Source organism: Coloeus monedula (assembly GCF_965178545.1).
Source record: "Coloeus monedula genome assembly, chromosome: 23".
In the NCBI taxonomy this organism is placed as follows: Eukaryota; Metazoa; Chordata; class Aves; order Passeriformes; family Corvidae; genus Coloeus; species Coloeus monedula.
In genome coordinates this window covers 1,493,935-1,519,935 of record NC_138803.1, presented here as the reverse complement: position 1 = coordinate 1,519,935, position 26,001 = coordinate 1,493,935, and the positions used below count along the sequence as shown (strand labels likewise).

At 48.7% G+C, this 26,001-nt stretch overlaps 1 protein-coding gene across 4 annotated transcripts in view; it reads right to left on the bottom strand.

Annotated features, from left to right (window-relative positions):
* The window catches only part of PPP1R12B (protein phosphatase 1 regulatory subunit 12B), a 130,396-nt gene extending 110,104 nt beyond the window's left edge, over positions 1-20,292 (bottom strand). For all 4 annotated transcript variants that reach the window (XM_082296127.1, XM_082296128.1, XM_082296129.1 and 1 more), the window contains exon 1: positions 19,894-20,292. In XM_082296127.1, coding sequence (XP_082152253.1) covers positions 19,894-20,181 — 288 coding nt within the window. In that variant the 5' untranslated portion in view covers positions 20,182-20,292. The remainder of the gene's footprint in view (positions 1-19,893) is intronic.
* Between the last annotated feature and the right edge of the window lie 5,709 nt (positions 20,293-26,001).

Here is a 26,001-nt window from a genome sequence, read left to right as displayed (position 1 = left end):
ACCTCTGTAACCACCAGGAGCACCAGCCAGGCAGCTGCCTGGCCTTACAGGTGAACTACAGCACTTACTCATCCCTGAAGTAAATCAAAACCTGGTGGAAGTCCAGCTGGAGGATGGTGAATCCTCTGTTTATTGCACTGTGTATCCTGAGCATGAGTCTGCCCTGCAGGTGGGTGGTATGGGAAATCCTCAGGAACAGTGTCCTACAACCTGGATGGTGAACAGAAGGCGAGGTTTGTCAACAAAGCCTGGCTGCCAGAGGCATGGGACAATCTCTCGTCTGAGTGGATCACCCCAGTCCAGACAAAGCCACCAAGTTAATCAGAGGGATGGGGCACCTCTCCTATGAGGAAAGGCTGAGAGAACTGGGATTGTTCAGCCTGGAAAAGAGAAGGCTTCAGAGTGACCTAATTGTTGCCTTCCAGTGCCTTACGGGAATTTACAGGAAAGACGGGGCAAGACAAGAGCATGTAGTGACAGGACTAGGGGGAATGGCTTCAAATTGAAAGAGGGCAGGTTTTTATTAGATATAAAGAAAAAATTATTTACTGTGAGGAAGGTGAGGCCCTGGCACAGGTAGCCGAGGGAAGCTGTAGATGTCCCACCCCAGGGGTGTTCAACGCCAGACTGCATGAGACTCTGTGCAACCTGGTCTAGTCGAAGGTGCCCCTGCCCATGGCAGGGGAGCTGGAACTAGATGGGTCTTCAAGGTCTCCTTCCAACCCAAATAATTCTATGATTCTATGGTTTCTGCTGAAGAGTAAAGAGACACAAAGAGCATCACGCAGGAAGACTTTCAGAGGGATCCCAGTGCAGCTCCATCTCTGTGCCAGATGTGAAGGAAGAGCTTGCAGGAGGAAGCACTGAAATGATCCTTGGGAGAGGAATCCTGGGTTTGTCTCACTGGAACACGACTGCAGATCCCCAAGACCATGGATGTACCCCTGGTTGCAGGCTGAGTTCCCAGCTTGAAGCATGAGCAGGTGGATTGCAGGCACAAGGCTGGGCAGGTGATGATGGCCATGGGATACAGGTGAGCTCCCTGCTGCAGGCACGGCAGGTGCACAGCCAGGGGAGGCTCCAGAAACTCAATGGCTTTGAACAGGAGCGGGACAGCAGGATTGCTTGGGTGGCAGGACTGCTTGGGCAGCACTCCTGGAAACCATGTCAAGGCTATGTATCAGAATCTGCTGCAGGCACGGCAGGTGCACAGCCAGGGGAGGCTCCAGAAACTCAATGGCTTTGAACAGGAGCGGGACAGCAGGATTGCTTGGGTGGCAGGACTGCTTGGGCAGCACTCCTGGAAACCATGTCAAGGCTATGTATCAGAATCATGGAATCTGCTGAGCTGGAAGGGACCCACAGAGATCATCAAGTCCAACCCCTGGCCCTGCACAGACACCCCAACAATCCCATCCTGGGCATCCCGGAGAGCCTTGGCCAAACGTTCCTGGAGCTCTGGCAGCCTCGGGGCTGTGCCCATTCATTCCCTGCGGAGCCTGGGCAGTGCCCAGCACCCTCTGGGGGAAGAGCCTTCCCTGAGATCCAGCCTGACTCTCCCCTGGTGTAGCACCAGACAAAAGGACAAACACCAAGCGTGTCACTATATGGCTAAGAAGATGGACAGGAGGAGTCACTGAGAAGTGAGGAAACTCCTGGAATGGAGAAAAGGAAAGATTTCACCAAACCCAAGAACAACCAAGCTGCTGGGGTCACATTAGTGGATGGTACAATGCAGAAGAGCAGATGTATAAGAAATTGTGATACTTTGGAAAAGATCCACCAAGGCTTCTACAGAGGGCAGTCGTGACAGAAAGCCACTGGAGTCTTTTGAAAGGTAAATAAGCACGTAGACAAGGAATGGTACATGACATTCATCTCAGATACATGATGTGATTTTTTAGGTTGCCCTGTGCAGAGCCAGGGCATGGACTTGATGACCATTCTGGGTCCCTTCCAACTCCAGAGATTCTATGAGTCTATCCACAGAGACTTTCTAAAGGATTCTCACCAGGCTCCTCACTGAGGCTCCTGAAGCCACTGAGTTGCCCAGGTAAGAGGGAAGATCCTTCCACAATTAAATGCATTTTCATGACGGGGAGACCAGAATATGTGATAGATCATCTTCCTGGAGAGCTCTGCAGAAAGCTCTCCCCCAAGGTCTGTGCTACCAAATGTACTACATAAAGGACCTGGAAGAGGAGGTGATCAGTGAGGTGAAGTTTGCTGGTGAAACTATTCAAGAGGTAAAGCAAAGGACGAACTTGGAAGAATCTTAACAGTACTGAGCAACTGCTCAGTAAAAAACCAGCAGATGAAATGCAGTACAGATCACTGTAGAGTGAATCACAGGCACAAAATACACCTAACAACATGTAACAAAATAAAAGGCTTTGAGCTTATTACTGAGTTCAGGGAAAAGCTCTTAGGATTATAGCAAATAGCTGTAGGAAAATATCAGCTCCAAGCTCAGAAATCAAAGCAAATTCTAGAAATTACTTGGAGTGGAACAAAACAAACCATAAAATACCATTAGGCCTCTATATAATGAACCAGATTTTCAGTATCATAATAAATTCTAGTCTCCGCAACCAAAAAAGATATGAGAGACATGAATGGGACATGAATGAGAAAAAGCTCAGCTTAAAAAATGAAAAAAACCAAACCAAACCAAGAAACAAAACCCACTCCAAAACAAAAAAACCCAAACAACTTACCCCATTTCCCAATAGCATTTCTTATGGATTTTTGTGGCATCATAAATGTGGTTTATACTATTTGTAGGGTACCACAGAAATAAACTCCTTGGGGAAAAAAACCTGGCTGAAGAAGATTGCAGAAAGATAAAAAGAGAACAAGCTGTAAAACATTTGGGGAAAACCAGGATGTTTGTTCCACATTTGCTCCCCACAGCTATCCCGACCCACTGCAGCTACACAGCCTGCAATTCCTTGAGCCTGTGGGAACACTCCTCCAAAGGTCCCATCAGACTAACAAGGCCCAGCTCTGTCCCTCTTATTCAAAAGGAGAATCAGAGATCACGTTTTACTGGTGCAAGATGAAACCAAGGCAGAGAGCAGAGCCAAGCCCTTCATAAACAGTGTCTCTCATAAACATTCTTACAATGAAGCAAAATAGGAATATTCCTACATTTAGGTGGCAGCAACTAAAGGCAAAACAAGAACATAAAGGACACAGCACTGACGAGGTGAGAGCAGTCCCAGCACTGCTGTGCTGCAGCACACACCGGCTCCACACCAGCCCTGACAGCTCCCACGCTGCTTCCTTGGGGTCTGTGTCTTCCAACGCAGCACTCACTAATATGCTGTGATAGCATCAATGACTGACACCATTACTCCCAATCCAGCATTTCCATGCCCTCCTCTCTGTCCCCAGCAGGTAACTGAGGGCTGGCTGAATGACTCAGTGGGGTGCTGCTGAAGCAGGAAGCACATCACCCATGGTTCCAACTGAGCCTGCCAGGCACTGGGGCTGCTTGGCTTCTGGGGGAGGTGCTGACAAGTACTTTGTGATGATGTCTAGGAAGGGATTAATTAATGGTCTTTTATAAAAAGCTCTGATAAACCTGGTCATGTCTCAGTGCAGAGGACTGAACTAGAAGGGTTTCTGTGACCTCTTTCACCCACATCTGGAACTCTCCAACAGCAGCCATCTGCCCTCACCACTGAGACAGCCCAGCCCGGTTTGTGGGCCAACAGCAAAAGGCCAAACACACAGCAGCAGAAGAGGTGCAGCTTTCAGCACCCTACCACAGAAGGAGAACTATCCAAGCACTGCTCCAAGAAGCCAAAGCATTAAGAAATCAGTTTAGACAAACTGGAGAAGGGGTAAATGGTTAGAGACTGAGACTAGGCCAGAGCAACACATTAGCAGGACAGAGGTCGGCCTCTTCTCCAGGCAGCAAGAGACAGGACAAGAGGAAACAGTCTCAAGCAGTACCAGGGGAGGTTCAGGCTGGACATCAGGAAGAATTTCTCCACAGAAAGGGTGGTCAGGCATTGGAAGGGGCTGCCCAAGGAGGAGGTGGAATCCCCATCCTTGGAGGTGTTTAAGGACCAACTGGACAAAGCACTCAGTGCTCTGGTCTGGCTGACAAGGTGGCTGGTCAAAGGCTGAAGATGATGATCTTGGAGGTCTTTTCCAAACTTAATGGTTCCATGACTATGTTTAAAATAAATAAATTATAAAAAGAAGCTAGTAGCTTTGTCAACAATCTCCAAGACTCTGAAGGTTTGTTTCATCACCACAACACTGTAAAAGATGCAGCAGTTCTTGTTTAGGCCAGGGCTTGAATTGAAATCCCAAGCACAATTTGCAAGAAGCTGGGTGTGCTGTCAGCACACAGATCCCCTCCCAAGGGCTACAATCAATTCTTTGTTCCTTGTTCACTTTCTGCAACACTGAACAATTTTCTTATCGATTAACAGCACCTAAGCTAAATGGAAAAGAATGGATTTTGAGGACCGAGTTGTAGACTGTAGAGAAGCCAATACTCGGAGTAACTGTAAGACAGAATTTGGCCATAAGCACAGGGCTCATTCTATAGCAGCTATTAATATAAGGGAACAAAAATAACTCTTGCAATATGCTCTGAAGTTCAAACCTTGGCTCTGCTGCTGTACAGGCTGGCACAGCCCTGAAGTCTCTCATCGAGAGACAGACACATTTACCACTTATCTTTTTCAGCACGAGGGAATGCTTGTTCAGAATGACTCAAGTGATATCCTTTTAAAACACAAACCATTTAGGGCTTTGAAGGTCAAATTCTGTTTGTCAATCATCCAAGAATGAAAAGAAAACCCAGTGCAGATGAGGAAGGAAAGAGGAAATCCATCCCTTGCATGAACACCTCGACACTGTGTTCAGTCACATGTATCAGTTCAGGCTACTGAGCCAGGAATAGAAATATTCTCAAAATCTCCTGGATTAGCAAGGTGATATCCCACACATATACATATTCTTTCTAGTTTAGAGGACACTATGAAATATAATCTTCATGCCACTGCAGCAAGTAACCCAAAAATTCAATAAAGATGTCCACTAAACACAAAGCAGAATTGCCACCATTTATGCAGGATAGCATTATGAGCTCTCTAAAAAGCACTGGATTTAAAAACTTTTCCTTTAGCATTTGAGGTTTTTGGGCTTATTAGCTTTCCCCCACCTTATTTTCTCTTCTTGACTCTCACCCGCAATAAATAATGTTTTTCAAATTGCTCTTTATATCTTCCACCTATCTTAGAGTCTGGCAATCTGGACCTTAACTCACACAGAAATTTTACCCACCTTGCAGATTCTGAACACATCGAAGCTTTTGGCATGAGCTGTGTCCTAAAGCAATTAGTTCCACAGCTGAATTTTACACTGGATGAGAAAAAGTATTTGCTTTAAAACTCTCATGTCCTTAAATTCTTCCTTGTGGGAAAAACCAAACATCCCTAATGCCATTTTACATATAATTTTGGATACCTTTATCATATCTGTGCTTGTGGCTTCCGTCAGTCAGAATGAATTGCAGAAGTTTTGCTCTTTCCTGGTATAGAAATCAATCCATGACTTTGATCCCCTTGCTGTTATTTCCCATCTTTTTCCCTTAACTATGTAATTTTTTTGAGATGGTATAAAGAGAACTGCACATACTAATCTACACATGGGCACAATACAAGCTTTTCCAGCCTGTGACAGCTGGATTGGAAGCCACTGCTTCCCCATAAATGTTACTCCCCATTTACAGATCAAATTTTGCCAGCCATTTTATCAGCAAATCAGCCAATACTGACACCCTTCAGGGCCAGCTCACACTTCATCATCCTGACTGTGCAGGAACCTTTGCAAACTGTGACCTCGCTCTATGTTCCCTTTCCTGTCTCACATAAAGGTGTGCAGAGCAGCACAGACTCCAGAGGAGATGCACAGGATAACTCTCCTTCCTCCTGCAAACTGATCCTTTACTGCCAGCCTTGGTTTTCTCTCTTTCAGACAGCAATTAATCAATAAGATCTCTTTATTTCACAACAGCTTTGTTTCTTAGCGCTTCCATAGAGGGATGTTGTCAGAAGTGTTTTGGAAATCCAAACATACCATCTCCACCAGATTTCTCCTCTCCACATACTTGTTGCCTGCTTTGGGTACATCACTTCTCAGGTTTTTCTTGGAGTCCCTTTTGGAAACTGTCACTTCCCGCTGACATGCCCTGGTAGCTGCTTTATGTGATACATTATACACAATGGATAATAGCTCAGTGACTTCATGTGCCAGTTCCAGCTGATGCTGAAGACCTGACACTTTCCATTTGTCTGAGCAGTTCTGGAACCTCTTCTGTCAGTACTGTATCTTGGGAAAGCTCAGACAGTTGAATTTTAATTTTTTAAGAGATCTTTGTATAGGAAAGACTGAAGGCACGCAGCCCCGGTATCACTGAGAAACACTACAAAACTATTCAGCACACAATGCCAAAACTGGGACAGATTTGTCATTTGAAACTATTTTGTTGAGCTGTATCCAAGACTCAGATTCTCCCAATACACTCCAAAAAAACCCCCCCAAAAATGGACACTGTGTGCTCCCTGAATAGAGCACATACCTATATAGTGATTTATGATAGAGAGGAGAATACACACAGGCCACGACATATAAAAGATGGTATGTCAAAAGGAGAAATATATCATTCCTTCAATTTTGAAATAATTAGGATTTAAATTCCACTAAATCATCACTTTTCAATTTTCTTTATAGGAAGTCCCATTTCATAGATCCAGTATGTAGATGTCTGCAGAAGTACTATTTGTCTGCAGCAAATACACTCATCCTCATGCAGCCATCTCTCCCTGTACACCCCACCTTCCAGACCCATGTGTCTGGGAATAGGGAAGGGGTGCAAACCCCAGCAGACGTGTGGGTGATCTGACCTGAAATTTGGAAGGTTCATGACTGGAGCCTTTGCACAGAGGGCTGACACACCAATACCTGAGTACCTCTGTCTGCAGCAGTATCTCAGGTGCAGCTCAGATCGCACTGGAGATCACAGAATTACAGGACAGGTCAGGTTGGAAGGGACCCCAGTGGCTCATCTGGTCCCACCTCCCTGCTCAGGCAGGGTCATCCCAGAGCACATGGCACAGGATTACGTCTAGATGGGTCTGAGATACTCCCAGTGAGGGGGACTCCACACCCTCTCTGGGCAGCCTGTTCAGGGCTCGGTCACTGCCCATGGAAGAAGTTCTGCCTCATGTGCAGGTGGAACTTCCTGGGCATCAGCTCCTGCCCATTCCTCTTGTGTCAGTGCTGGGCCCCAGGGAGCAGAGCCCAGGCCCTGCTCTGAGCCTTCCCTACAGACACTGACACACAGGAATGAGATCCCATCTCAGTTGTCTCCTCTCAAGGCTGAACAGCCCCAGCTCCCTCAGCCTTTCTTGGGCAGGGATATGCTCCAGGCCCTTCCTCATCTCCACAGCCTCCACTGGCCCCGCTCCAGGAGCTCCAGGTTCCTTCTATCCTGAGGAGTTCAGACCTGGACACAGCACTCCAGGTGTGCCTCACGAGGGCTGGGCAGAGGGGCAGGATCATTCCCTGCCCTGCTGAGAATGCTCTTCTCAATGCACCCCAAGACACCACTGGCCTTCTTGGCCCCCAGGGCACCTGGATGAAAAGTGAAGCCCCTGAGGACCTGGTGGGAACTCTACTGCCTTTCAGCTTTCCACTGAATTATTTAGATTAAGAGAAGTGACAGAGGCTCTGGGAAATAAATGGCAGTAGGCAGGCAAGTGACATAGGGCCTGGCAACAAGCTCAAGAGCTTCAGGGCAGTTTGACCCCTCAGAGCAGCACTTTGGTCCAGAAAGCATCTGGGCAGCCCTGAAGCAGCACACACACCCTGGGGATGCAGAGCAGCCAGCACGTGGTGGAACTGCCCAGGAACAGCAAACAAACAGTCCCACTCAGGACTATCCAAAGGTACGCAAAGCCACAAGTTGTCACACAGGGCTGTTATCCTCACTGGTTCCTTCCCCTCCTAGCCAGAGGCTATTCTGCTTGGTCCAAGGGAGGGACTACAGCTGCCAAGTCCTCCTCCCCCCTCACTGCTCTGCTTGCTGGTCTCCAAACCACTGGAGCCACTGACTCCTACCTACCAGCCCAGTTTCCTCACCAATTGGCAGGAGCAGGGCTTTGCCTGCACCAAGCTTTGGCACTCAAAGCTACTCAAACCCAGCTCCCCGGGATGGCACATGCCTCAGTTGGGCACATGGGACTGACCTGCCACAAGCCCATGGAGTGCTGAGGATAAGCAAAGTGGGACTAAGACATTATTTTTGCAAGGACCAAGCTGAGCCTGCTGACTCACGGCTGTTCAGCCTTGAGCAGCCATCGCTCACAGGCTATGCATCCTCCCCAGAGCCCAGTCCCTACCTGGTGCCTCCTGCACCCCCTCTCCATATTCAGATGGCACTGAACAACAGTTAGTATCTGAAGTGCAGCAGTGATTAAATTGGTAGCTGGACTGAAAGCCCACTAAAGTGGGCTCACAAGCCAAGAAATGTATGTTCGGCTTTATAGCATATCCTACAGTGTCAGCACACTGAAGCAGTGAGAAGCATTCCTCAGCAACTGGAAGGAATTGCTAAGCCCATTAATAAAATTAAGACAGCCAAGTCCAATAAGAGAATACATCCAGCCTTAAGAGTCACTGATGTCTGTGCTGCAGGATGGGGAAGAAGCATTTACCAAAGCGGTAGTAAAAACCAGAAATCCACAGTCATCATCTCTCTTAGGAGACATGACCTGCTGGCACTTCTGATTGCGTGTCTGCTCCTGAAGAAAAGAGGTCACGACATGCCTTAGAACTGAAGCGCTGCTGACAGACAAGCCATTCGGAATTGCTGGTGAAGTCGCTGTGCAGGCTTGCACCAAAAAAGTAGGGAAGGCACCACAGGTATGAGACAACAGCAACTGCTCACTGGCTGTGTTCCTGCAGGACTGAATGCTGAAGAACTAAGAGACAAGTCAAGTGGAAAGAACATCTCCTATTTCCTTCCTGGCAGGGACTTCACCATCAAACTTACATTTTTTAAGGGGGGGTGGGGGGGGGGGCAGGGCTGCAGAAAGGGAAAATCAGGGAGATATGGAAATCAGGAAAATGCCCTAGGAATGGCTAGTTTGTGTTCACAGGAGTGTCCCAACCCTGGAAGTGTTCAAGGCCAGGTTGGACAGGGCTTTGAACAACCTGGTTTAGTGGAAAATGTCCCTGCAATAGCTGGAACAAGATGATCTTTAAGGGTCCCTCCAACCCAAACCATTCCATAGTTCTGTGATTCTAGGAATGTCTGAGAGTCACTGCAAAGAGTCAGAGGCAAGTATGGCTGAAGCTTCCTGCAGGCTCACAACTCCAGCAGCGCTCCAGATGACAGTCCTGGTCCAACAAGATGGACACGTGCTCGAGGGAACAGACTAAGTGCAGTTCCCAGGAAGCACAGACTTGTCCTGTTAGCTCCACCATGCAGCACCAGAGCCTCAACCCAGGGAACTGGGGGAAGGAATGATGATGGACCACTTTTGAGACCAGTGCAGATGCAGACATGGTTTAAGAGGGAGCTGGTTGATGTCACTGCAAATCACTGTCAACTTTCAAAGGTCATGGTAACAAAGGGAGGCCTGATGACATGCAAACAGCACCCCACCATGTTAGAAAGATCCAGGGAACACTGGACCTCTCAGTCTCACCATAGCCCCTGGAAATGCTGTGTAGTAAATCTTCCTGACAGCCATTTCCAGCAGGAGGTGGCGGTGGAACACTCAGTGTGGATTCACCAGTGGCAAATCTTGCCTAACTTGACTGCCCTCCAAGCTGCCTGTGTGGAGGACAGGAGAGCAAGTGTGGTACACCTTTGACACAGTCTCTGGCAGTGTTTCCAACAGGCAGGAGCTGGACTGCAGAAGCAGATGACTGACGTTGGTGAGAATATCAGGCTCAAAAGGTGATCACCTGTACAAAGTCCAGCCAGTAGCTGATTACCAGCAGCATCCCTCAGGGCTGATATGGGGTCACTACAAATCCATGTCTTCATTAACAAACTCAATTAACACCAATTATGGGACAGAAAGCACTCTGACCGAGTCTGCAGATGATCTCAAACTGCTGCCATGGCTGGGGCAGGCGATCCGTCTCAGAGGGACCTACACAGGCTCGACAAAGGGCCTGCTGGAGGGTTTATGAAGGACAACAGAGGTAAACAGTATCCTGCCCCGGGACAGAATGAGCCCTTTCACTGGCACAGACTGGGGCAGCTGGCTGTAAAGCAGCTCTGCAGCAAACAACCTGCCAAGCTCTCAGGGAGAGCAAGGGGACAGAGGCCAGACAGTCACAATAAACTGCTTCTACAGACTCTCCATACAATTGTCTGGAAGAGACTCTGCAACTCAACAGTGACTTTCCGCCTCTCAAAAGTCTTTGAAACAGTCCCTTTGAACACAACTTCTACCTTTCAAAGCCTTGCAGGGTACACAGATTCCCCTAAAAGAGTATGATGAGAACATCAGCCCGCACTAAGTCGAGCTGGCTGAAGCATGGAGCGGATCAGTTGGCTTCCTGAGAATACAGGGAAGGAGCATGAAGTCAGGGAAGAACTGAAAGCCAGCATCAAGTGATGGGATCAGCTTTGAAGGTTTAACCCAGACACTGTCTCCTTTGGAAGAAAGTCAGGAGCTCCTTCTACCTCTGTTCTAGAGAGCTATTTCAGCCCAGAATTCACAATTCTGCTTGAAATATTTGCTGCAAACTCTTAAAACCCACATCTTGCATAAAAAATGGAAGATGATCTGGTAATAGACTAGAACGTAGCATTTCACTGCCATCAAGTTGCTTTGAAAGCCTCTTGGCCAGTGTAACATTTTTTGGTAACACCAAAATGCAACATGTCAGTCATACCAACATCACTTGTTACATTCATTAAAAGGCTCAAATAAGGCCCTGGGGTTCACTAGCACAGAAACTACTATTGGCATGATCACAGCACTTGAAAAAAAATTAAATCAGACACCTGGCAAGTGTGAAGTGTTTGTGTGGCTGTCACTGGAGCAGTCAGCCCAGGCTCAGGATGTGCACTTCTTCCTGGACATGTGTTGGTTCTGCTAATGCAACCAGTTACTCCAATTTAGTTGTTACCCACAAAACCACCAAACCTGTCTACACTGTGTCATCTCACTTACAGAAACCACAGAGCAAATGGAGTAGAAAGAATGGTTTGCTAGACAAAAATTTAGAACATTTCATCCTCCAGTACCACAACAGTATTTAAGGTAAATATTCTGATGATTTCTGCTGGCACAGGCAGGGTCTCTGCTAATGATGTAACTCAGAGCAATGATATAAATATATACACATACACACATACATATATATATATATTTGGGTGTACCAAAACAATAAAGCAAGCTACTTCACTCACAGCCAGCTGGGTCAGAGCTCCCCTGTCCCACCAATCTTCCAAGGGGGAAATCCCTATTTACATGTCTCACATAAAGTATCACACTGTCAGAGATCATAGAATCCCAGGCTGGTTTGGGTTTGAAGGGAAGTTCAAGCTCGTCCAGTTCCATCCCCCGCCGTGGTCAGGGACACCTTCCACTGTCCCAGGCTGCTCCAAGCTCTGTCCCGGCTGGCCTTGGACACTTCTAGGGATGGGGCAGCCACAGCTTCTCTGGGCACCCTGTGCCAGGGCCTTCCACCCTCACAGGGAAGATTTTTTTCCCCAATATCCACACTAGATCTCTCCTCTTTCAGTTTAAAACTGTTCCCGCTTGTCTTATGGCTATCTGCCTGTGTAAAAAGCCACTTTTTAATAAAAGTTCCCCCTTTTAGTAATTGTCACTCAAGATAATTCATAATTAATAGTTGTTTTGGGTAAGGCTGACAATCCATATGAACTGAAATCCTGGAAGATGAGGATGTTTCATACTTTGACTTCAGAATGAAACCAGCAGCACTTCCGGATGCTTCAATTCAAGCACAAAGCCCATGTGGTGAAGTGGGAGCAGCTCCCTTTGCGGGCCATACCAGCTTCATGCTGGTTTACATTCCTCTGGGTGAAGCTACTCTATTTACAGGTCCAAACTAAACAGACAGAAGCTAGGTTTGGGCAGAGCCCCCACACAGCCACCTCATTTCCCTAAACCACTGCTGGAGTCCCCTCGCTAAGCCAGCACTTGTGTTTAGACAAGCCTGGACTAGGACTTGCTGCTATCGCACCATTTCAGGTGTAAAAAACCATCAGGCTTTGATACGAAATCACATTAACTGATACAGCAGGGAATGACGAATTATAAATAGGAGGTGGCTTCAGAGAGATTCCAGAAATGGATGGTGAGCAATCACTGTGGCAAATCAATGCTCCGGCTCGGGGGATTGGACAGGGGCCAGGTTTAGTTTTACCCTGAAAAGGCAGTGACACATAAAAAGCTAATGGCAGGTGGTCACTCTACATTCTGTACATCTCACAAAGATTTATGAGCAAGGCTGAATGCTGGAAAAGCAACGCTGAAGCTGCTTGTGTCCCTCTGCAAGGTCAGCTTATTGTATTATAGAAACATTTCCAGTGAGACTCCTACAAGTTGAGCGTTCTATTTTGTCCAGCCACAGGAGACAAGCTACAAAAATCATACCATTTACTCTTAAAGAGTGAATTTTCAGTTATTTTGGTTGTTTTCCAATCAGCAAAGCCTGTATTTAAGTTTAGAGTTTAAAGCTGGAAGGAGACCGATTTTTCCAAAACTTGTTTAACAGGAAAATATTTAACAAGAGAACACATGGATGTATTTTCTAAAATACTAATCACTTGTAAGTACTGCACATTGTAATTATTATGAATGAAAACTGTCATGAGAAATTACATAGGTGTCTAAATCAGGAATTTTGATGTCCTTGATTGTCAACAGCTTGATGTGAAAAGAGAAGCCTGACTCCTGGGATCTGGCTGTTAGCAATGTGTGGTATTGTGCTCACTAGCCTGGAAATCTAGAAAAGCAAATTTCCTCCAAAAAACATCCTAAGAATTAAGTATTTAAGAAAGGTTGTGTTTCACCACAGTAAGAGGTGGGACATCTCTGGAGTGAAGGGAGGAAACAAAATTTGGCTCCCTGAAGCTGTGCAGGTTGGAGCTTCATCTCATAGCCATACTCTGGATCCCACTGCCTCCATTTCAAATTCACAGGAGATTGAAGCATTTCTGCACAGGCCTGGACAGGCTATACTCACCGTGAGCTTGCTCTTAAGTCCATTCATGCTGAAGTGAGGCCCATGAAAATAGGCACCTAAATCCCCACCAAATCATTCCTTCATAAAATCACAAGCTGGTTTGGGTTGGAAGGGACCTTAAAGTTCATCTCATTGAATGCCCTGCCATGGACAGGAACACCTTCCACTGGACCAGGCTGCTCAAAGCCCTGTGCAATCTGGTCTCAAAATTTTGAGTAAGTGAAGTTTTCCTGCTAAGGCCCATGGCCCAGCTCCTCCTGCGAGCTGCACCTTTCCTCCCTGTGCAGATCAGTTTGCTGCAGCCCAAGAAAGGAGATTGCAGGGACAGCTGTAGCACCTCCCTTTAGAAGGATAGCTGAAAATAAACTGCAGACTCAGATCCCAGGATTTATACTGGGCACCCTCACTGTGCTGGGGCCATAGCATTATCACTAGGTCAAACGGTTCACTCAGCTGGGGATCCTGTCACTGCACAGCAGGGGCTGCCACTCTCCTGAAAGGTGCTGGGTTTCTCTTTCCTTCATTTTTTACTCCAGTCCTCTGGACAAACACAATTTTTAAAAAACCATCTTTCAGAATATTTAATGCTCCACCTGCCCTCATTTGCATTCAAAAGCTAGAAAGAATAAAATATCAATTTATACAACCACTTATGTAAAATACTCCTCTCCCAACCTTCCTAAAACTGCTGGCTCTAATATGCACAGTCTGACAGGCCTTTTTGACTTATGGTATATAATAATCCTCAACTGGGAGCCAGCATACCAACTCAGAAGTCCTATAATTTAATATTAGTCAGTTATTATCTCAGTATATTACAAAACACAGCACTTGCCATGTCTCACAAGCCCCACAATACCTAGTCTGAATTCTAAATCTCTAAAACTGTTTAAAACAGAAACAGATCCCAGCCCTAACACTCCCTGTTAAAATAAGCAAGAGGCATTATAAATGGCACAAAATGATGCCAGGATGACGGGGGTTTCATCTAGGTTACAGCTGAGAGTTCTGCACATAAATGTACTGAATGTTTGAGCACAAACACTGAAGGTTTCCCGCCATGCCAGCTGGAGCTGCAGGGCCCTGTGCTGCTGGAGCAGGGACTGTCCAGGCACTGCATTCATTGCTCATTCCTGCATTTTTGCTGAGCTGGCTTTCAGTCTTATCAAACCATGTTGATTCAGACAAGTATGCAGCATGGAAAACTTGTCTCCACCTCTGATGCAGGCTCAAGAATTTCATTTGCACAACAAGTCAGAAAGCCTTCAGCATACATTAGGCACAACAAGCTTTCCCATAAATACCTTTGCTTTCCAAATGAGCTTTCCACGTGAGGCCAGAACTCCAGACTGCCCAGCAGCTCTAGTGGAGATGAGAACCCTTCCACAGGCAGCACTAAGGGACGAGGGTCAGCACTTCCAGCTACTGCCATGAAGGAAGTTGTTGCTGAAAATCCCACCAGCTCCCTTGCTCAGTGTTTATGGAGAGCAGCAGAGCCTTATGCATGGAATCACTGGGTAGAATAAACAAAGGCTGAGGAAGGAAGCAATGAAGATGCACATTTCCCCTCCCAAATACCCATCTACTTACTAAAATGCAGAGCTTCCTCCCAAGCACCCAGTATTGAGTTAATTATGTGGCTGTCTTTGGTTTCCAGAAGCCAAACCAACCAGTTGAAAGTGCCCCAAACCAGGGGAAGGTTTTTTTGCCCTGCTGCCAGAAGTAGCAGCTCTCCCAGGCTCTAACTGCAGCCCAAGGTTAGTTTGTGTAGTCTTAGAGTTAATTCTGCCCACTCAGGAGATTGCTTGGAAATAGAGATGCAAGGGACAGACAATTGAACCCACAGGGACAAAACATCAAGGCAAAAAAAGGACTGAGTAAGCCAAAAGGAAGAAGATAAAAGCATGAGATTGATAAAACAGCACTTTAGATTTTAATTATTTTGTCTAATAAATTCCTGGTGTATTGTAGGCATCTTCCAAGCTCTCTCACTTTATTCAGAGCACTGTGGGATGGTACATGCTACTGAATTCCCATTTATAACTGAAACCCAAAAACCCCACTTTACTCACCCTACTGATAAACCCTATTTTTGACAGGGCCATATTTCACTTTGACGAGCAGTCTTACATGCAGCACAAGAAGTTTGCAACTTCTATTTTTCCTGGCAGAAGAACACCTTCAGAAAGGAACTCTGCACAGGGCGGTGGGAAAGGTATGACTCTCCCTACATAACCTTCTATTCTAGGAATGAATGTATTTTTAGGCAATGCAGCCACCCAATCTTAAAAAACGCAGCCTGATTTATGATACTATCATCACCAACTTAAAAGACCAGAAGCTGAACTACCTTAAACCACAGCTGTGATGCCCCAAAGATGGGGCACCTGAACATTCATTCCAGAGTTTTCATGCCACTGTAAGTTGTGTTATCTCCTCACCTTTCAAGGCACAGACTGATTGTTAGCTTTTGGTGATTAAAAAATTTTGTGTCCAGAGAGGGGAATGGAGCTGGGGAAGGGTCTGGAGCACCAGCAGAGGCTGAGGGAGCTCGAGGGGCTCAGCCTGGAGCAAAGGAGGCTCAGGGGGGACTTTCTGGCTCTGCACAACTCCCTGACAGGAGGGGGCAGCCAGGGGGGATTGGGCTCTGCTGCCAGGGAACAGGGACAGGACAAGAGGAAATGGCATCAAGCTGTGCCAGGGGAGGTTTAGGTTTAATATTATGGAACATTTCTTCCCAAAAGGGTGGACAGGCCCTGGCACAGGCAGGTTGCCCAGCAACGTGGTGGAGTCACATCCCTGAAAGTGTTCACAAAGTGTATAGCTGTGGCACCTGGGGACATGGTTTAGTGGTGAACATGGCAGTGGTGGGGGAATCCTCTCTTCCTTCCCCTCAGTCCCCAGATTTTGCGCCAGTGTTAGCCCCTCAATGACTCTTCCAACAGTCTCCAGACTTCTGTGATGGGGCAGAGTGCCCTCTATTACCTCTGTCTGGTTTCTGGACTGTCCAAAAATTCTGCTGTTTCCTGCTTTGTTACGGCTGCACATAACCTGTATGAGGAAAGAGCAAATTTGCTGTGCAGCAACTGAAAATTGCCCAAACCTTTTGACATGGATGCTGCTTTATAAAGCTCTGAGGAGCAACCAGACCTGCCTGCAGTTTTACAGCTCTGGCTCAGAAGGAGGAAAAACAAATTGGGAATAACAAACAGCCTCCACCTAACCTAGAGTCACTGCACAAAGTACCTGACTATTCAGGAAGCAGCTCCTGAATTAGCACAGGCACCCAGCACCTGAAAACAAAGTGAACAACGAGCGCCAAGGTACTGCAGAGTACTGTAAATGACACAGGAGTTATTTCATGAGCAACTCACTTCTTCTTGGAACAGGCCAAAGGGAAACAGAGAGTAAATCACCAAAGGGCAGATAGAGGATAAACAATCTTTGCTGTCATCCTTTGTGAACCAGTCCTTGAAGACAAACAAGCATTGCTATTATTACACTGGGAAATGCTTTCCCAACTAGAAGCAGCAGAATGTTTTTCCCTTAAGACTCAATTTTCATACAAGTTTACTCTTTGGTTTTATGGGTCACCAATGAGACACAGGAGCAGCTCTTACCCATTTCCCACCCCCTGCAAACACTACAGAAGTTCAACTGCCACCACTAGTTCATTTCGGCAGCTGGTAGCAGTTTTCTTGATTTCTAAATGTTCACTCACATTTAATTAATATCTCCCTTTCCATTCTGCATTAGACACAAAACCATTGTCAAAAATAATTCAGTGAATATAGTCTAAGTTAATCATTGAAAATACGGGACTGGTGTTCAACAAGCAACATTCAGCAGGCATTGAGGTAGACAAAGCACAGCTGAAGCCACCCTACAGGTTCCAGACACTGGCTGTGGTGCAGGTCTGTGCTGCACCTGATGCCTCCCAAAAAGGGCAATGACACAAGCTGCAGGCTCAGAAACACCACTTGTAATTTAAAAGGTTATTTTCAAAATAGAGCTTTGTGGTCATAAATAGCCAAGCCAGCTTCTCACACAGCAAGTACACAATGGGTCTTAGCCACAGTGGCCCAGATACCAGAGAAAGTGTAATTTTACCTTTGTGAGCACACACAACATTTGGGGCCACCCTGCGCTTCAAACAAACTAACCCGATTTGTAAGATTGGACTTAGGTTCTGTGGGAGCAGCTGCCGACTCTGACAAATTAAGTCAATTGACTTGGTTAACCCTTCCATTACCTGGAAAGACCTGATTGCTCATTCAGAGCAAGTCTCACTTTAAGTCCCACATATTTAATTCTTTAACCAAAGAAAAATATTTTACCTGATCTTTCTGTCAACAAAGCTAGCTCTTTTCAATATGTAGGATTTCCTTCCTCACTGAGTGGCCATTTGGTTGCACAGGTATTAAAAAAGAGCAGACTGTCACTACCATCTGCCCTGTAATGTAATGTTGTGTTTCTAATACAAAGAGAAGATATTTAAATATCCTCACATGTACTCCATCATTCCAGTTGTCAATCAGTCTTCTGGGGACCCCCAACCTAACTGGCCTCGGCTGACACTTTACCATAGGCAGCATTATTCTCCAAGCAACATGAAAACAAATCTATTTTGGACAGGTTCAGTAAAAGGAACTCGTAACAACCTCCTCGACCGTGCTAATAAACATTTTCATCTGATAGAGATTTACAGACTCAGGATACAAATGCACAGCAAAACCTTTAACAAACCAGCATTTATTCCATTTAGGTGAGCAAGTACATCTTGTCACCCTTCAGCAAAAATGTTATTACATCCATGGGACATTGGAACAAAGTTTTTATTTCAATCACAGTAACGTCACCCTCCCTTCCTGTCAAGTTTGTGAAGAAACACTTCACGTAAGCAGCTGGCTGGTACTGCCAGCATCTGCTCCACTGCTCACTTATCCCAATGCTCTTCCAAGTATCAAGCCCTAGGTGTTACTGGTCAGTGTCACCCGATACTGTGCTCCTGAGGCATATAAGATACAATTCTGTACCCTTTACGTATACAGAATTCAATTTGCAGCCTGCCTGTCAATACATGGCTTGCCACGGTCTCCAGGAGTGTGACCTTGCTGAGCTCATCGCCTCTCATCGGAGTCCAGCACACTTCACCAGACACCTCACATTGCCCACATCAGCAAGAGCCCCGGACCCTTCTGAGGGGATCACAACAACTGATCCTGGCTAGAAAGCCCTCATGAAGTCATCCCAACTCCCCATGCATCCACCTTAAATTCAGCCTTCCTGGCTGTCAAAATGCTTTGAATAACCAGCTTTTCAGTAGCTGGTTCTTACTAGTGTCTACAGGACTGCTTATTTATCTGATAATAAATGTACATGTGCTGTACTGGAGGTTGCTAATGCAGTGCAATTTATTTACTGTTGCTATATCAAACGCCACAAATAACCAAGAGAAAGGCCCAGCCATTACAAAGGTCACTGCTTTGCCAGCTGAGGTCTTATTCAACCTGACAGTCTGTAAGCTTGCATGCTCTTTGCTTCACAACTTATTTTTGGAAGTCCAAACCAAAATGAATAAATCTCCCTGCCCCTTGTTCCCTGACAGCCAGGAGCCAGCAAGCTCCTGAACTGCCTTGTACATCCCAAATGCTTCAGTAACATCAGCCCAGCGAAGAGGAAATCCTGATAAACTCAAGAACTGTCCTGCTATTAGTGCTGTTAATGCGTTATTCTTTACAAACACATTACTTCCCGATGTTACTCCTAAACTGTGCTCTTTTTCCCACTCTGTTGCTACACTACATGCTTAATCTACACTATCTTGAGCTAAGAAAATTTTCTTCCCAAAGCTGGCCTAGATCCAAATCAGATTCATTTCACTGACCAGATGCACCAATCTGGGACACTGATTTCACAGCCCTGCTAAATTCTCAATCAGTCTTGGACAGCAACAGGTTTCCCAATATTCCAGAATGGCAATTTTGCATGCTCCTGCTCATTTATAAAAGAGCAGCAAAAGCTATGGCTAGAACACAGCACATGTTTCTTGACAGTCAAGGCTTCACCGCTCTGCAGCCAATTCCTGCAACCACTTTGTACCATCTTCACATTTGGATGAGTATTAATAGAATCTACGCTGCTTATCAGCCATGTGGGCACTCTCTGCTCTCTGCCAAGGAGCACTTTGGGGAGTTTCAAGGCAACTGATAAAACACAACACAGGAGCTGACCAGACACTCCTGACCTTGCAAAATCCACACTCTTCCCGGGAAATTTTCCCGGCACTGCTGCCACTTCAGGAGACTCCAATCACATCCCAAGTTTTCAAAAAATTAATAAATTGGCCACCTAGCCAGGCTCGCAGCCCTGCCAGCCCCCCGCTTTATTTTGCTAATTAACCTACTTAATAACCCTTTGAGAAGTTGGTACATCCCGCTGCCCCACTGGAACCGCCTCGGTCTGTGCTCTGACACAGGCTGAACGCGCCGGACGGGGCTCGGATCAAAGCGTACTGAACCCTCTGTTTACCAACACCCCCGGCCGGGGCCGCAGGTACCGCTGTGCCCCCCGGCCCGGTGCTGACCGGGAGCACCCAAAGCCGGGCCGCCCTCCCGGCCCCGGTACCTGGTGCAGGGCTGTCAACCCGTCCACGTTGGTGGTGTTGATGCGGGCGCCGCGGCCCAGCAGCCTCTTCACCTCCTCCGTGTCGCCGCTGGAGCATGCGGCCAGGAACACGGCGCCCTCCTCGAAGCGGACGCGGGACCCCCCCGCGCCGCGGTGCCGGCCGCGGCCGCCCCCCGCCGCCACCGGCTCCTGCTCGGTCAGGGAGCCCTTCCAGCGCCGCAGCTGCTCGGCCCGCCGCAGCCGCGCCGACTCGGCCCGCTTCCCGCCCAGGTGCTCCGGCTCGGACATCGCCGCCGCCGCTCTGAGGGAGGCGCGGGGCCGCGCCGCGCCGCGCTCAGCCCGGAGCGGAGCGCAGCGCCCCCGCCGCCATCTTCGCTACGCCCCCGCCGCCGCGCCCTCGCCGCGCGCGCCCCGCGGCACCCCGGGACATGTAGTTCGGGCGGGGGCGGCGCCGCACCTGCCCCGGGGCGGCCGCGTCTCCCGGCGGCCCCTGCGCGGCGCCGCACCTGGGCGCGACCGGGACTACAACTCCCGGCAGCCCCTGCGTTCGGGCGGGGCTGGGCGACATTGTTATGGCTTCCCCGGGTCCCGCCTTGCCCAGAGTCACAGAATCCCGGAATCGCTGAGGGTGGAAAGGACGTCTGGGATCAGTGGGTCCAACCTTGTGCCCGATTGCTAGCTGGTCACCCAGCCCAGAGCACTGAGTCCCACGTCCAGTCGTTCCTTGGACACCTTCAGGGATGGGGACTCCACGACTTCCCTGGCCAGCCCCTTCCAATGCCTGAGCCCTCTTTCCGGGAAGAAATTCTTACTAATATCCAACCGAAACTTTCCCCTGGCACAGCTTGGCTTGGTGCCGTTTCCTCTTGTCCTGTCCCTGTTCCCTGGCAGCAGAGCCCCCCCCCGGCTGCCCCCTCCTGTCAGGGAGTTGTGCAGAGCCACAAGGTCCCCCCTGAGCCTCCTTTGCTCCAGGCTGAGCCCCTTTCCCAGCTCCCTCAGCCGCTCCTGGGGCTCCAGACCCTTCCCCAGCTCCGTTCCCTTCTCTGGAGTCTCGGGACAAATGTCCCGCTGCCATCGGGACGGACAGAGGGGTGCGGAGCTCCAACAGCGGCTCGGTCCAGCAGCTGCCAGTCAGACAGTGGCTGATTTTGTTGAGGAGCTGCCGGAATCTGTAGGTTTGCAAGCAAGAACTAAGCAATAATCATCAGTAGGTCTGTGAAAACTCTCTAACCCTGGCACAAGGAACATAATTAAAAAAAAAAAAAAAATACGGAGTTCTGAAACCTTCATGAAACCAAATTCATCTTCCTTGAAAAGCTCAGAAGGCAAGGTTTCTCAGAACTTCGTGCAACTCTTCCACCACACTAATACAGGATTTGTGTAAAGTTACAGACATTAGAGAAGAAATATTACAAGATTTTTTGATTCTTTGATTCACAGGGCATTTAAAGATGTATTTAAAGAAGCCCTGGGGAAAATGGCGGGGGACAAACGTGCGTGATTGCATAAATTTGGTATTTCAATGTCTGGCTTCCCCTGGTTAAGCCCGAGCCCGGGCGTCCCCCAGGCGGCGAGTGGAGACCTGCGGGGCTCCCTCCGGCACAGCCCCCCGGCTGCTCCCTTCCAGCCGCACCTGCTGCAGCGCTGAAGGTTTGGGATGAGACGTTTGGGTTGGCTTCGTTCGCCTTCCCCGAGCCCCCCCTCGTGGCTGCGCGTCCGTCCCGTCCCGCTGAGCATCACCACAGAAGTTCAGTGTTCTCAGTGAAGGGGCTGCCCCTCTCCGTCAGGTTATTCTGCCAAACGGAGGATTTGCTCCAAACTGTTCACTGGAGGAGTCTCAGGACGGCTACGCTGCTGAATGATCAGAGACAAATCCCCCAGAACAGATGGCATTTGCTCGTTAGCCTTAAAACAACTCCAGCAGTTTTCAGCAAAGTTCTGGGGAAACCCCCAGGAACTGTGGAGCCGTGTATCAGGTATCTCCAGTGTGCAAAACAGCATGACCCACTCTAATGAACAGAGTTAGGAGCCACATTAAGGGCTGCTCAATATTCATAGAAAGGCCAGGTTATGGTTGACACAACAGTATAAAATCGCAAACCTCGAGTTTGGAATTACTGGAACAAAAATGGTTCAGAGAAGAGCAACAAGGACAAGGGCTTCATGTGACAGAGTTCAGTGTGGAGCTCCTGACAGTGGGTGGTAAGGGCAGTGGCTGCTGAGGTGGGTGTAAAAGCAACAGGACAAAGTAATTACAGTAAATCAATACCAAATCGTTCTCCTTGGCTGATAAAGGCTTTGGCTGTGGATTGCTGCAGGCTGGGATCCCTCAGCACACACTCCTTGGGAGCAGGAGATGGAGTGTGGGGTGGGTGATTGCCTTCCCATGCTTCATATCATAGAATTGTAGAATCCCAGAATGGTTTGAATTGGAAGGAACCTTAAAGCTCATCTCATTCCACCCTGTGCCATGGGCAGGGACACCTTCCACTAGACCAGGTTGCTCCAAGCCCCATCCAGCCTGGCCTTGGACACTGCCAGGCATGGCGCAGTCACAGCTTCTGTGAGCACCCTGTGCCAGGGCCTCACCACCCTCATAGGGAGGAATTTATTCCTAATATCCAAACTAAATCTCTCCTCTTTCAGTTTAAAACTGTTCCCCCTTGTCCTGTCACTCCAGGATCTTGTAAATAGTCTCTCTTCATCTTCATTGTTGGCTCTGTTCACGTACCACGAGGCCTTCGCTATTCCAGTCTGAACAATACCAATTCTTGCAGCCTTTCCTTAACCCTCTAAATCATCTTCGTGGCCTCCTCTGGAGTTGCTGCTCCTTGTCCTTCCTGTGCTGGGCCCCAGGGTGGGAAGCAACTCTGCAGGTGGGGTCTCACCTGAGCAGGGCAGAGGGGCAGAATTCCCCCCTCTCCTGCTGCCCATGCAGGGGGATCAGCCCAACACACAGAGTGGTTTCTGGGTGCCACCACATGTGGATAGGCCGTGTCCACCTCTCACCCACCAGCCCCCACAAGTCCTTCCCCTCAGGGCTGCTCTTGATGTCTTCATCCCCCAGTCTGTCTCTTCCCAGTGGGATCGGTTCTTCCTGAGGATCGGTGTGCTGGCTCCATGCTGGAGCAGGCCTGCAGCTTCTGAGCTTTCTCCCTCTTGCTTCCAGAATGGAATTCCTTGGGACTGGAAGCCAGGCTGACGTGAGCCATAGCCCTGGCCTGGAGCTGTGGGCATGGCTACATTGGTGGTTCACCTTTGGGCTTTGGGAGACCCTTCCCTACCTGAGCCATGGGAACTGGAGAGAGCACACCCTGTTTGCTCCACAGCTGACAAGAGCAGGCCCTGCTCCTGTGAAAACTGCCTGGCTAAGCCTATCAGCCATTAGAAACCAGGCCTTTTCTTGTCCTGACAGGAACTTTACCCTGGCGTATTTGGGGAGATTTCTGCCTCTGCCAAGGACTGAGCTACTGGATGCCGAGCAGCCCTGCACAGCCACATCTCTGGAGAACTGGCTGTGACCCACACCAACAGCCATCCCAAAAATCCTGGAATCTGTGCCATTTTTCCTGTATTTTGTGAAAGATACAGCATATTGGAGTAAAGCTGTCATGTCCATATGAAGACCAGATTATATCATTTGACAGACATTTGGGGCAGTTTCCCAGCCTGTAGGTCCAAGTTTGCTATAAACACAATTTGAACCCAAAGGAATTGCCTTAGAAGCCAAGCTGGGGCTGTCCCCAGCAATTCACATGCAGATTCACAGACATCTTTTGGAATCCTCTCCTGGTTTGGCCTGGAGAGACTGGAAATGAGACCAGGAGAGGTCCCCCTTTGCCCATGGCATTCCATGGCTGACTGCCCTGGCCACAAACTCCCAGGAAAAGAGGCAAACACACCCATTTCAGTTCCATAGAAGATTTTATCCAAATAACATTTATCAGTAATACATCTTCTACAATTACAGAGTCCAATGTCAGTTCCTGAATGTTACAGCTCAGCCTTAATCTATTAATCTTAACACCTATTTTAGAACAAGACCAAACAATTTTATTGGGAACTTGAACAGAAAGGAAACTTCTTGACCTAGCTCTACCAACTTGTCTATCTACATAAAACAGCAAATCTCTTAAAAAACGGAAGCTAAACCTAATACAAACTAGTACTACTTAACATCTAAATGTTCCTATCCTATAAAACCCAAAATGCACTTCCCTTCCTTAGGCCAGACGCAGCCTTTTCTTTGGGATTATCTCCTCCTCTTGATCACTGGCAGACTCCGCTGGCTGACGTCTCTGCCAAAAAGAAAAAGGAGAAAAGGAAATTCTCACCTTGAAAGAACACTCAGAAAGGTGCAATTTCTGAGTATTCACCCAAATGCCATCTCCTCTGTCCATGCCCCAGCCCGAGCAGCCAGTGGGCAGGGCAAGAGCCCAGGAGTGGCCCCAGCTGAGGGATGCAGAAGCAGCGAGATCAGACTGTGCCCCCAGGTCAGCAGCAGACTCCTGGGCCAGCCCATCCTTCCTTCAGGCTACCCCCCAGCAGTCAGGGGGGTGAACTGAGCCCTAACTAAGCCCCGCTGCAAGCCCCCGTTGCCCTGGGCCAGGCCTGGGCAGCAGCTCAGCCCAGTTCTCCCACCTTGGGGGCCGTCAGCTGCGGGCGCGGGGTCGCCTTGTTGGAAGAGGAGCCCTTGGAGCTCGTTGGTGCTGTCTGAGCTGCGCCCCCTTGGTCTGCCCCGATGTTCAATTGGCCTTCCTGCCCTGAGGCTCTTGCACCTCTGCCTGAGAGGGAGGGGACCCTGCGGAGAGACAGGACAAGTGATGCCGGCTTTGCTGCTGCTCCCGACTCAGCCAGGACCGGCAATGGCTCGCAGAGCTTTGGAGGGAGCGTGGCCCATTTGGGAAGGCAGTCCAGCTCCACGGGCACTTGTGCCCTGCCCGTAAGACTCAGCAGCCCCCGGCTGAGGCCCAGGCAGGCTGAATCCTCCCTGGCAGGGACACAGCAAGATTCTGCCCGGGGGAAGCTCAGGGCTTTCTCAGAGGAGCAAGGAATGCCCTGAGCAAGAGCAGCTCCACTGCAGGGGGCCACAAGGAAAGGCAGAGGGGGCTTTCCTCTCATGCCACAAGTTTTCCTCCAGAAGGAAAGCCAAGGCCAGTGCCAGCCACCTGCTCCTGCTGCCCTCTGGCAAAGAGAAAACCAAGGAGCAGCCCTGCCCTAGGGCAGTCCCAGCCAGGCTCCCAGCACAGAGACCGGGGCCTACCTGTGCACGCTCTGCTTTTGTCGGTGCTTGTCTCTCTCATATTTCCTCTTCAGTCCCTGGAATGTCTGCACGTAGCTGATGGACTGCAGTGCAGGATAGAAGCTCTCAATGACATGGGCAACCAGGGACTTACAATCTTCCTGCAAAAGGAGGAACAAAACACGCTCTCAGTCTCCAGTGGTCACAGGCCAAAGTTCAGAAAGCTTCCAAGGAATGCCTTCCTTGGCCAGAGCCAAAGCCCTTTTGTCCAGAGCAGTTGGGAAGCAACTGAGATTGATCCTGAAGCCAAGAGCTGAAATGGGGAAAGAACGATTCATCTTCCCGTGGCACGGGGCACCAGGGTCAGCAGTGTCCCCAGGCTGTTGGTGACACTTGCATGGAAGCGGGAGGCTGCACTGGGCCAGTTGAGCTGAGAGGCCACAGCCGTGTCTGAGCTGAAGCTGCTGCTGAACTCACCAGTCGGAGGAATTCAAACAGCTCCAGCACAGCCCAGTGGAGCGGGTTGGACGTAGCTCCACTCTGCAGCAGAGCCTGCACAAGGGGTGCCAAGAGCTTTCCCTGGATGATGTAATGGGAATACAGCTCATCCTTCAGGCCAATGATCTTCCTCAGGAAGTGCAGAGCCCCTGGAGAAGACAGAAATGCAAGGGTTTCAGAGCCACAGGCCAGGGCTGCAGTGCAGCAATTCATTCCCATCCCTTCCCACGAATCCCGAGTTCAAGGGTTCCCTGGAACACCTCCCACCCGGGACACACGCAGCCTGGCAGGAGGAAATGCCCAAGGCTACTCACCCAAGGCCAGGAAGGTGTGTTTGGAATTGATCAAGAGGAGGACTCTTCTTAGCA